The 13136-nt window shown below is 37.9% G+C and overlaps 1 protein-coding gene across 2 annotated transcripts in view; it reads right to left on the bottom strand.

Annotated features, from left to right (window-relative positions):
- Positions 1–13136, bottom strand: part of LOC117428339 (dual specificity mitogen-activated protein kinase kinase 5) — a 71686-nt gene that overhangs the window by 15881 nt on the left and 42669 nt on the right. For both annotated transcript variants that reach the window (XM_058995461.1, XM_058995460.1), the window contains 2 exons: positions 7809–7835; positions 7441–7473 (listed from right to left, as the gene is read on the bottom strand). In XM_058995461.1, coding sequence (XP_058851444.1) covers positions 7441–7473; positions 7809–7835 — 60 coding nt within the window. The remainder of the gene's footprint in view (positions 1–7440; positions 7474–7808; positions 7836–13136) is intronic.

Genomic DNA, 13136 nt, shown 5'->3' with positions numbered 1-13136 from the left:
GGAATTTTCAGACAGCAATGCACAGGCAGAGACGAGTAGTGCTGTAGTGTGTAGTGTAGCGCTGTAGTGTGCAGCATTGCTCAAGATACAACGCAGGCTACACCTTTCAAATCAAGCAGAACTGGTCTCGTGCAATCCACAGATCACAGGGTTGCTTACAAATAGCATGTAGCAACATTACCATGGAAGCATCAAGGCAATGATGCACTTAGATATCCCAATCTTGCCACTCATCCAAATACTTGGAGACACTCATGGTCGAATTCATACAGCATTTGCCTGCCAGTAAATGCATTAAAGTCCTATGCATTTATCAGTTTATGAATATGACCCTTAGAATTCTGTGTTGGTTGGCTCCTGGGAGAAAGAGAAACTACACAGATTTTTACAATACATTTTAAATGTTATATTATAGGCATATATATATATATATATAAAAATAGGGAAGTCAAATTTCTTCAATACAAAATTAGGTGGTTGTTTCTTTTCTTACAGAAGTGAATCCAGAAAAGTATCTTTTAAGAAAGAAAATATCTCACTGAGAACCAATTAGGCCACCCTCTTGGAGAGACATTTTGCTGTAAAGCAAAGAAAGTAGGAGGAATGTGTTTTTATCTCCCTCTGAAAGGATTCACAAGATTGTACACAATGCAATGAAATTAAATCATACAGTACTTTAACAGTCATCTCATTAAATTTACAACTGAAACTGATCAAAAACAGCAGCAAAAAAAAAAAAAAAAGAAAGACAGGAGCAAGAAAGCAAATGACTGACTCCTCCTCAATCCATTCTCACCGCTATTAAAAATACCTTTCGGCTGCTTTTTCTCCCTGACATTCCCTCTCAAAGTACCTTGCAAAGTATGATACATGCACCTATTTAAATTAACAAAGGAATGACTTATTTTAATCTCACTGTGCTTTGGAGTGCTTCGGCCGCTCGGATGAGCAATATATCATTACATACAACCCTTCAGTGCTGCGGGCTACAAACTCAGTGCGCGCCGCATTTGGAGGGAGCCAAACAATTTCCCCGGCACACAACTGTGTCGAATGCATGCATGTATTCATTATAGCAAGGGGAGGAGAGGGGGGGGGGGGTTTGAAGCTTTGATGTACTGAAAAAAACAAGATGATAAAAGCCCTTCGCCAATATGCAGAGCCCATCACTATCAATGGTGGCACACAGATACAATCACAGAGCCATCTCAATGTGATTAGTAAATATACATGTAATTGCCAAGGCCAATTATCAGAAAAATGAGATCTGTAATTACACAGGAGAGAATTAAGCAGTGCTCCTATTAGTGCTTTACTGTTTTCTATTCAACAACTGGAAGCTGCACCAACAAGTACAATTCAATCAAACAACTGGAGAGCAAACGATAGGAGGGGGAATGAACAAAGGTTAGGTTTTCTAAAACAGCAATTATTTTCTTTTCATATTTCTTTTTGTGAAAGTCTTTCATATCCCGAACGGATGGAGGCAGCCACGTCTCTGCCGGGAGCCGAGGAGTATGAAGTGGAGGCAACGTTTCGTGTCTCGGCAAAGGATAAAAGAGAAACCCATCCATGCTTAAACCAGTTTTCTTAAGAGCCGTACATTTTACATTAAAGTACTTATTCTAATATTTACTCCAAAGGACTCTTGCACAACATGTGCTTTCATTTACAGAGGTGCACAGCTGCATTTATTATATTTCTGCAATATTGTTTTTTTTTTAGTAGAGATACACTTGCAGGTTGCATTAGTGACATGCTAATGCTTTACGAATGCAAGATGAATGTCGAACCCCAATACTTGGGTTGAAAGGGGGAGCGCATCTTGATGAAGCACGTATCTCTCAAGCAGGTGGCTTGACCAGTGCTCCTTGCTCATATTGTCGTTAGGAAGGGAGGACAGAGACTGTACGAGTAAACAAATAAATAAGAACATATCTGACGGGGTAAGGGGAGCGGAAGGGGTCTTCTGCTTTACATAGCCATTCACAAATTCTTCATGTCATAACCAGTCTGACTTTCCCAGGGCATTCCTTAATTACCCTTAAAATCAAATGGAACTCACTGCAACAATGTGACGGATTTGTGTTCTACCAACTACTGCTGTCTCTGGATAATCTGTCCCATACCTAAGGGTTTGGGAGATGAATAGGTTCTGATATATCAGGAGAACTTCTGAAACAGACTCTAGGATCACCTCCTGCACCTGCCCAAACTACAGAAAACTAGAAAGCAGACTAAAACACAATCGAGCAACACAAATAGGCAAGCAAAATGTCATTTAACACAATGACATGGGAACCATTTCCCCCCCAATGCTTTAGTTACACAAAGATAATTGAAATATATGCATGTTTAAAAAAAATAAATAAATAAATAATGGCACAGCAGTTTAATACTTGATATCTTAATGTTATGCATTTCTTTAAACATTTTGTTCGTATTTAACTATTAAACCTTTGCTGCTCCTAGACAATTTAATATTAGGAATGAAAAAAACGGACATTATTTTTAATATACAAGGTTTGGAACAAAATGTACAGAAAGTGTATTTTAGCTCTATCCAGATGTGATGGTATTTGCACTGCGCCCTCATTATTAGGTGATATGGCCATGGATCCTATATTCCCTGTATAGTCATTTCACTGGCACTTGCATTCTTTATAGAAGATGGAACACACATAGCATGGCCCCTTAACCAGGTACCCTGACTACAGCTTTATAAAGGGGGCTGCACTCTGTATACACTCCAATCTCTAACATCAATCCCAGTGCATTGCAAGCCCCTTATACTGTTAATATGTGTCTCTCTTCACAGCACTGAAGTTTTAATTTACTGCATTCCTATTAACTACTTGGTCAGCTTAAATCTTAGTGGCAACTAAACTGAACACATGCAGCCAGGGTACAAAGAAGGGCAATGAAAAAAAAAAATAGTTTGAGTGATGCCTTTGCCTGGTGAGTAATGAACAGTTCAGGGAGGTCAACCCATTACAACTGAAACCGTTTAATTATTAATTACGCACAATCTAGGAGCGAAAGGACAAGTTCAGTATGTTTAATGTGTGGCAGCTCCGACTGGACCCTCTCCTGGCATTCTGTTATTAGCACGTGTCAGCTAGGTGCTCAGGCAGAAAGTAGAAGGCACCGCACTTGCATACGAGACTGTAAGCCGCTGCAAATTGCAGTTACTGTTTTGTTTAGCTAATGGTGGAACATGCATCTGTTCTAATAATTGTGATAATGAAAGTGTGACGATTCTTATCCAGACTGCATTAGGCAGCTATACTGGAGCACTGCTGAAGCTCTTGAAGCTGGAAGATTACATAATAATATAAAGGCATTACTTTAACTTTGAAAATATTTATTCAACATAATGAGTGACCCCTCTGTTTCAGCAGGTCACAATCTGTCAGGCTGGGACTCTGCTCTCACTCGGAAAGTCTCTTCTGATTTCAGTCACATGCACACAACAGGGATCCCTGTTCTTGATGACAGGGTTGGGGGGGGGGGGCTGTTAGGAGGAGGTAGGGGGTAGTAGTTGAAGTATGGGCTCAGGGGTTAATGGGTTGTTTGTTTTAATATAGAGACAGTATAGAATTTCATAACTCATTTAGTGAATAATGTAACTTTTTTAAATGGTTGTGTCTTTTAAATCTTACAGGTAAACAATATAGTAAGTTATAAATGCTGATGACGGTTGCAGGGAACACACAGCTGCTAAACTATGCTCTACCAGCAGAGGGGGCTGTTAAAGACTTCTACCAGTCTCTCCGACAGAGCAATACTACCTGAGCCTAATTTGGGTTTGCGCTTCCAAAGCTGTGATCAGAAAGCGTTTAGATTCTATTAAATCTCCCATTCCGCACTGGGCTTCAGAATCTCCCACGTGGTCAGCCAGTGTTCAGATTTACAGGGTAATCAATTACAACCTGTCAGCTCACTTATGTTTGAAAGGAAAATGAAAAAGATATGCCTTTATAAATAAACTGTACAGACATTAGAACACATTGGTCAACTCTGGAATGTGGAAGAGCGACTCTGCTTGTCAGTCTATATAGACTATATATGTGCCAACGTAGCTGGTACTAATTGTTATAACAGTATACTACACAACTACATGTGTCATTACATTGTAATTACAAAATGTGACATTGCAATGACAAATGATGTAATTAAATAGTAAATACATGTGTATTCAATTACATTACAATGAACGCTACTGAAAGGAAAGTGCTACAGCTCTTCCTCACCCCTTTCAATGTTTTATGATATCTGGAAGAATCCCAATATTGGGATGTTTTCTCTGTTGCTAAATCTAACTGGCTGTCGTTTTCTTTTACCATGTTTGTTTTCTTCCTGGTTCCTTAGAAAGCATGTGATACTGTGACCTTTGAACTCTGCTGACCAGTATGCATCCAAATACTGTTACCAAGTTAAATTAAACAAATTAATATAAATGCCCAGATTTCTTTTTTTTTTTTTTAAATAAACACCAGATGATAATAACAAAAAAAATGTTTCTACTGTAACCACTTCACAGAAGTTCAAAAGAACAGGGAAATTTGCACTTAGATAAGAGTGACCTACATTACACAGAGATCTTTTGTTTCTAATGTGACCTTGCTCTAAAACAAGTCCAGAGTGAAAATGCCTTATTTAAAAAGCAATGTGTACTTTGTGTCAGATCTAAATAGTCCTGCTCTTCAACTCTTTCACAACCCTGTGATTTTATTGAACTCCAATGCAGTGAAGTAAGAATGTCTACGTGTTTTAGAGAAATCAAGAGAACTTTACAAAGGAACCTCACATCTCTTTGTTCCGAAGTGTCTAAAAATGTTCCAGTGTTATTTCATTTTGTTCTCAAGCATCAACTACAGCCAGGAAGTGTCTGAAGATGCATCATTTATCAGAAAGGTTGGGAAAGAAAATGTTATTCACTGCAAAGTAAATGACTGTGTGATTTAATTTTTTTTTTTTTTTTTTTGTTAAAACAAAACGACAGCCGTGTTCTATGCTGCTGTTCTGGGGTCTCGATGGTCTCTTGTCAATTATAAGCTAAGGGAGCACAGCGGTGCTTCTGTCTATATCACCAAAATAGCTCAGGCACTGTAGCACAATAGCAGCAGTGGTGCCGCCTCTTCAAACGAAAGGGACTAGGCTTTATAAAAAAAAAAAAAAAAAACTTTAAAATCAGTCACTGTATCTCCATTCCTGTTCACCTCGAAAGCTGTTTTATTGCTTTTTCATAAAAACACTGTTGCAAATAATCAAGCATGACCATTGACATCGTCTAGATTGAGTTTTAGCAGCCATTAAATGAGCCGGGCCTCGTGGGAAGCCTACTGCTCAGGTTGGTCTAAAGGTAATTATTCAGCTCCTGTCGGCCGAGGCCTCTACCTCGTTCCTATATGCTGCCTGCATTGCACACACAAGAGAGGTCAGTATACAGTTCAAAAGGAGCCATGTCGGGTGGCTTAAAGGCTGTGAACAAAAAACGCAGCGCAACAGAAAGTGGTGAAGATATTGTACTGTAAATCTGATTTCGTTTTTTACATGTTTGAGATGAGAAGATATGGGTTAGTGAAACATCGCCCCCCCATGACAAATGTGCGTCTGCTGTTTAGGTTACAGGGATGCAGACAAACAAGACAGGGTCAGGCTGTTGATGTTTGGGGCCGGGTAGTGAAAGCAAGGAGTCTACGAATCACACATACAAAACACACGGTAAGGATTTCAATGCACAGCGCCAGACTGCACTGCTGATTTCAATGCACAGTGCCAGACTGCACTGCTGATTTCAATGCACAGCGCCAGACCCCACTGCTGATTTCAATGCACAGCACCAGACTGCACTGCTGATTTCAATGCACAGCGCCAGACCCCACTGCTGATTTCAATGCACAGCGCCAGACTGCACTGCTGATTTCAATGCACAGCACCAGACTGCACTGCTGATTTCAATGCACAGCGCCAGACCACACCGCTGTCAGCTGTCAACGTCAGCAATGTGCATATCAAGTACAGATATCCGGGAAAAGACAGATATGGAAAGAAGTGCCAGAGACAGGTGGGTTTTGTAATTATAGCAGCATGGAAAGCGTCTGAGTCTGCCACCCTCATATCACAGCTTTGCATGTCCAATCTATTCTAGGAGTGTGTACAGGGGCGGGTTTGTCAGACGCACGTCTTCATACAATCGTGTCTCGCTGCCACTCAGGTAGCGTTACTCTGTCTGCAATACGATTCAGAACTCACAAGAGGGAATCGAACCCGTGAAGCTCATACTACTCACTGATTGATACATTTAAAAACAAAATGAGAAAAACTGAAGTTTAACTTACTCAACTCTTAAATCCATTCTTAACTTTTAAGAGAGCGCTCAAATCATAATGATATTCAATGAAACGAAAAAAAAAGTAAGATTTAAAATAAGACATTTTTTTTACGAGAAGTCTTTGAAAATGTCCTCATGCAGAAGAAGAAGGGCTGAATATTTGGCACACAGTACAATAATAATTGTAAGAGTATGAAGCTAGCATGGGTTGCACGACGCAGCAGATACATTACCATTCTAAGTAGTGTTGTTGCTGTAATGTTAACACTGTGTACATTTTTCCCCCTCAGAAGATTTCATTTGAATTTGCTTCCAAATAGTGCCTGTATATATTTCTTGTTAAAACATTGGTCCAGTTATATACAGTAGTGTGCAAATGTATTAGAACACCTCAAGACTTGTCATTTATATCCTTTATATACCTACCTGCATGAAAACCTCAAGGTGTGAGAATTTCAGTTTGCAGTCAGTAATCTGGGATGTAGAAACAATAGGCACTCGTGTGAAAATGTTAGACCACTTTGTGCTTTAATTAGGCAAAACAACTTCTAAAAAGTCTTTTGCAATTTACCATTTGTGGCAATGTGTTCCTTTTCTCTTACTATTTTTTAATTAACTGCATGTGTGGCCTACTAAAGTCATCAAATAAATTAGGCAATCACTAATTTGCCTATTGTGACAATTTCATATGCACAACAAATCAAAACAAGAGAAGCGATGGGGTGTTGTAATAAATGTGCACAATACTGTATAAAGCTGTTTTTTTTTTTTAATACCGAATAACTATAATGCACATTACCACCCAATTACATCATGAAAACAATGTGTTCACTGGCCCTCTCATTTTCTATTTACGACATCTCCTGGGGACCCCAGTGGGTCTCCCTGTTTTTCCCCCCTATCCAGAGCTGGGCTGCGCCTGGCAGGGCAGGTCTCTGCTTTGTTCAAGGCCTGTCTCCATTCTGTTTAAATGGCTCAGGGCTGTGGAAGGCAACATGTTTCAAGCGTGCAGGGTACTGTGCTTCATTAGGAAACAAAATATAAGCTTTCCACACCATTAGGAATGACTTTAGAGAGAGAAAGCACATAAGACGAAGACTCACCTCATCAACAATGCACTGCAATAACTGAAGAGGCTTGAACGGCAGCAAGAGAGAGGAGAGAAAAAAAACAACAGTATTAGCCTGTATGCAGTATCTTTACAGTAGAGTGGAAAGAAAAATCATTAATGCAATAAAATGTAGCGAGATTAATCAAAAGCATCAAACTCTTAGAAAAACATTGGCGCTGTGGATGTTCCATTATTTCTAATGGTGCCTAATCTAATAGTGGCAGTTAAAGTCTTGTTTTTTTGTGCGAAATGCAATTTGCCAGGTTTAAAGTAACCCACCCAAGCGTGCAGAGGAAGCAGCCGGCAGGAACGCGGAAAGTGGTTTTTTTTGTTTTTTTTTCTCAAACTCATAAAGCTTACCATTAAAGATCCCTGGTTTTTCTGAATCTGAAAAAAAGGTAATATGTAATTAGCATGTCATAATCAAAATGACTCACTTGGACACATTATGATCACTGAGAGAAAATTATTGCATTGCTGGTGGCAATTTCTGGGCATGTGTTAACACCATTTACATAATGAAAATACACAAATGTTAATAGCTTGCTTCTCATTTATAGGCGAAAGTCAGCAGAATGCTAATTTTGCAGAATTCTTTACTACCCTCCAGGTTGTATAAAAAAGGGGAGATGAAAAAATATATATATAATCCATTTCAAAATGCTGTTTACTGAATTGGATATGAATAACACTGTCATATTGCTGCTAAATTCGACGCTACGCTCACTGTGTTAAAAAACTACTGTGGTTTAAATTAAAATCCCATTAATTTAAATTTGGAATTAAATCATACTTAGGAATTAGCATATTGGACCCCTGCCAAACACTGCTTATGATCTTTTCCTTTACAGGAAATGTGTAATTATGTAGTGTCAATGACATATTCATGTGCTTCCAAAAAGAAAAGGAAAAGAAACACACAATTAAGCTTGACACTTACAACCAGAAAACAAAGTTAGAGAGAAGACTTCTCACTGTAATTTGTTTACGACTGGGTCATGTCTTATCAGAAATGTGCGAATGTGTTAATTACTCCATTAAAGAGAGCTGAACAAGTTAAAATACATCAGTCATACTGTATACTACGAACCCATCTAAAATATTTTTGTATTATGATTGCTAAACGTATTCTAGCAGCAACGAGTCAAGGCTATTTGAACCTATAAATAATACCCCATTTCTGTTGTGTATAGCTCTTAAGAGATTCAGGGACTCATTTCAGAGTAGACTGTAACTGGCATTAACTGTACGTCTCAGATTGTGTATATAAGTGAAGTCAGACAATGGTAAAGATCAGTAAAGTGCAATCACTGATTAGAGCTGTGCAATCTCTTTTACAAGAGGCTCCCAGAGAGGCTGCAAGCTACACAGTCACTTAGTTCAACAATCAGACGTCACAAGAAGCACACAATACAATACACAGGACTGCAGCTTTAATGTTTGTTTTGTGACTGAGAAAGAATTCTCACGTCTGGCGTAGTACTTAGCATTACTTAGCCCCATACAGTGCTCTAATGCAAGTGGGTGAGGGTGCATTAAGCCTTGTGTGAAATAACAAGGATCATAATAGGATGAATGCAATTCAAAGAAAAAAGAAAGACTGAAAGATCAGTACTGAATATGAGTTTTTATTTTATTTTGTGGGTGTATTTGATATATATGTGTGTATATATATATATATATATATGTATATATATTCAATTACAGTACAAGCAAATGCATGTTTTCAGTTTCCTTTGAAAGCTTTTGTGAAGAGTCTTGCTTTTTAAAATAATGTTTTCTCAATGTTTATATTCTATCCCTATCTTTAATAGCATGCACAGAGTCAACACATTATTATTATTTTTTGCTTCTTGCTTTTTCATAATCAAGTGTTATCAATGCATCCCTTATTGTTGGTTATTACCAGTCCGATAATATTCGATAGAGAAACTGGTTGATGATCGAACCTCTACAAGATAAAGACTTCTCGTCAAAACTGTGCTTGTTTGTTGGTTTCTGTATAGCATTTCTATAGTACTATATGTAGATATTCTTTCACACTGCTGTTCTGACTTGTGGAAAAGACGGAGAGGGAATTCCTGGATTTACAGGTCAGTGGTCAGGATTATCCTGCGACTTGGCAGTCTTGGTCAGACGACAGCAGTGGTGTGTGAACAGGGGACTCTCAAGAGCAAAAAAAAAAAATCTTTTATAAAATAACTGTATATCTATACAAAAAAAGAAAAATATTTAATTACATGGCAAGTTTCAAAATAGATAATTTTAGGTTCCCTGTTCGCTACAGGATGTGTTGTGATGAAGTCTGTATTCAGGCTAAACAAAACACACTGACACAGTTTCTCTGTGCCCCCCCACCCCCCCATTTCAATCAGGTAATCTTAAGAGCATGATGGTGCAGAATAATGAATGGTCCTGCCTGATTCGCCTGGATTTCACAATCCAGCACTGTAGTAATTGATTCATGTTCTCAATTAAATAAAGCCCCGCTCTCTTATTTCTATAAATACCAAGAGACCCCCCTCGCTGATATATAATCTATTTTCTCTGAATCAGATATATTGTCTGTGAGGTTGCACTCTGTTTTTCTATTTACTCATTAAGACAGATGCAATACAATCATGTTAATAATTGTACATTTGCCAGGGTGTGAGAAACGGTGCTAAGGATAATTAACTTACTACACTCAACGTATTCAGATCGCAATTGTTTTTATACATTTTTTTCTTCTGATTTTTTATTTTTTTGTGAAGACTTTCCATTAAGGCAGTGTTTTGTTTTTTTTAAACAGATTTCTTCATTGAGTTCTTAAATGATATACACATAATAATTTTCCCAAGTAGCGGACTGATTCTAAAACGTTGTATCTATAGAATCCCACTGATTCAGCATCAATAGCGTGGCTTGGTAACCCTTTACATACCCTTATTTACCAGTCTCACTCAATAGGTAACAAACAAACCCATAGCTTTAAATCACCCCTATGAAATGTGGAAGTGCTCAAGAGACACTCAGGGAGGGGAGTCAAGTTTCAGATTCCCTTCAAAACAAATGTGTTAAGCACACCAAACCGGTGTCCTAGATCTGTTAATTAATGAGATGACCTGCTTTATTAGCGTAATTGGGACATTTAGTTTTTTTGTACTTTAAAGATCTGAAGCATGGATTTGAAACTGGTGTACAATGTAAAAGTAATTTAAGACACAAGTTTCCATTTCTAATAATAATAAACAAAATCACTCAAAAGCAACATCCTACAAAAATACCCAACCGGTCTGAATGCAATTTCACCCCCACTTTAAACCTTAAATAACAGAACCTGAAACTCTGCCTCAAATGTTTTTCTAGAAGACAATGTATCAATAGATTATAGACTTCTCATCCACACGTTAGTCAAATCATTAAATTTACATTCTCGTTAGTGCTTCTAGCCAGAGCCAAGCAGAAAAACAAAAACGAGATATATATTTATATATATATATATATATATATATATATATATATATATATATATATATATATATAGACCAAACAATAACTAAATAGTGAAGCTGCTTCAATAGCTTGATCTTGCATTTACAAAATAAAAAAATAAAATAAAAAAAGTCAATTATAATTTCATTGCTTTTAGTTCTTTTAAATCTGCTATGTTGTGATAGGGATGACTTTACAATGCTGACAGATGTCACACCAGTGGAATATATTGGGCAATTTGTAATTCTGTAATTCTGTCTAACCCACAGACCTGCAGGACCTGTAGACACTGCTTGTCAATCAAGCCAAAAGCCATCTGCCATTGGAACAACAGGGAGGACCAAGCAAACCCCCCTCCTCTCCCCATGTGTCCCCCAAGTGCCGGCAGTAACTAAGGGTTTATGAGCAAAGCCCCACAGCTTTAACTAAAACTGACAATAACATTTTAAAGAGTGTGAAACTCTCATTTCCGAGCAGGTGTCTCTCTGGTGTCTGGGGGGGAGGTTCTGGGTTCTGATCGACAAAAACGTGCCGTTTTTACTTTTTAATCAATGTCTTTGGTGAAAGTAGAAAAAAAGGACTTTTGACACCAAGGGCATTCCATTTCTGTCTCCATGGAGATATTTGAGAAAGAAAGTCAGAGAGAGAGAGAGAGCTAGATCTTCACCGGCCTCTTACATCATTATCTAAAAAACACTCTGAAAAGTAAAATGAATTCACCTACCCGAACCCTAACTTGCAGGAGACACGGCACCACTTTCATCTCTCTCTTAGTCGCTAGAATTATGACTTACCCTGAAGCCTTCAGCTGAGAGATTTATCTGTGACCCAGGTCACATCTTCCTAGATCGGTTGACAAATTTTATCTTTACATTTTTACAGCTTTGGAAGCCCATCTCTCTCTCTCTCTCTCGTAACTAGAAAAAGAGACCACCATAAATCACAACATCTGTAAGGAACCTTTTTTTAAGATTCCGAGCATGTTCAATTACTCTGTTGCCAATGCACCCCACTAAGCTGCCTCCAATTCAGCCAAACCGTGCAACAAAACATTCCATTTATTCTGTAGTTTTAGTAAAAGATGACTCATTTTCTGTCTCTCGTTCCATCAGCATCAGCTTTGTAAACCTTATATATACCTTGTGACCTCAGTCATGTTTCAGATACTCAAAGGGAGGAAGTGGGACAATGTATCTATCTAGCCATCCATCCACCCATCCATATATCTATCCATTATATCACCTGAATGATAGAATTGTTCTTCAATACAAAGCAGATATCAGGCCCTTTTATTCCATGCTTGTAAAGGGTTTTATATCCAGGATATGACTCTATTTGTACTTTTGACCGTGGTCTTTCATTAATATGAAACTACCGAAGGGGAACCAGTCGCACAAACAAAAGATCACGCTAAAAGTATGAAAAGAGATCCATCTTTGTAAAATATGAAGTTCTAACACCAGGTATACTTGCAGGTGTATCCTGTATGAAAAGGGTAGGAGAGCAAACTGAAATATTAAAGCGAAATGTAGTAGATCTTCTGGAGCTTCTCTCCTCTAATGTCCTAAAAAGTCTTCTTTTATTTATTTTAAGTTTACCTGCGTTACTTTGCTCCTATAGAATCCTCTCTCTCTCTCTCTCTTTTATAAATTGGTATCACTGCTGTTGTTTATTTTTGTCCTTGTCTTTGACGACAACTTTGTGTAACAATTTTATTTATTTTTTATTCTGGATGTTAACAGAAATAATTATTAGTAATGAACAATTGAATCCAGCAATTTCCAAAAAGAATAATTAGGCTACAACTGAAATAATAACAATACAAACCCTTCTTTCAGTATAAACGATGTGGTGACAGATGTGAACGCAGTAGCTCGGTGATGATCTGTTTTCCAGTTAACACATGATCTTTCCTGAGAGACCACGAGGGCTATCTTTTCCCAGTTCCCCATGTAACCAACTTTCCTCAAATGCACGGCCATAACTTAACAGTCCCTTGAAGCAGCAAGCTGATAATGACTCTGGACTGTAAATGTCTGACAGATTTACTTGGTGCTTTTCCTTTGAGACAAACCACAATGTGCTTTTGATTATTTATTTTTTTTAAATGTTTCTCTTAATGGCTTTTACCATTATAGGCCATTTAGGTCCAAAAACGTGCATTTTAAATAACAAAAAAAACTGTGTCCAAGACAAAAATACAGACATCTACTG

The sequence above is a fragment of the Acipenser ruthenus genome, chromosome 21 (genome assembly GCF_902713425.1).
Source record: "Acipenser ruthenus chromosome 21, fAciRut3.2 maternal haplotype, whole genome shotgun sequence".
NCBI lineage: Eukaryota > Metazoa > Chordata > Actinopteri > Acipenseriformes > Acipenseridae > Acipenser > Acipenser ruthenus.
The sequence above is the reverse complement of the archived record's forward strand: the minus strand, read 5'-3'. Positions and strand labels throughout refer to the sequence as shown.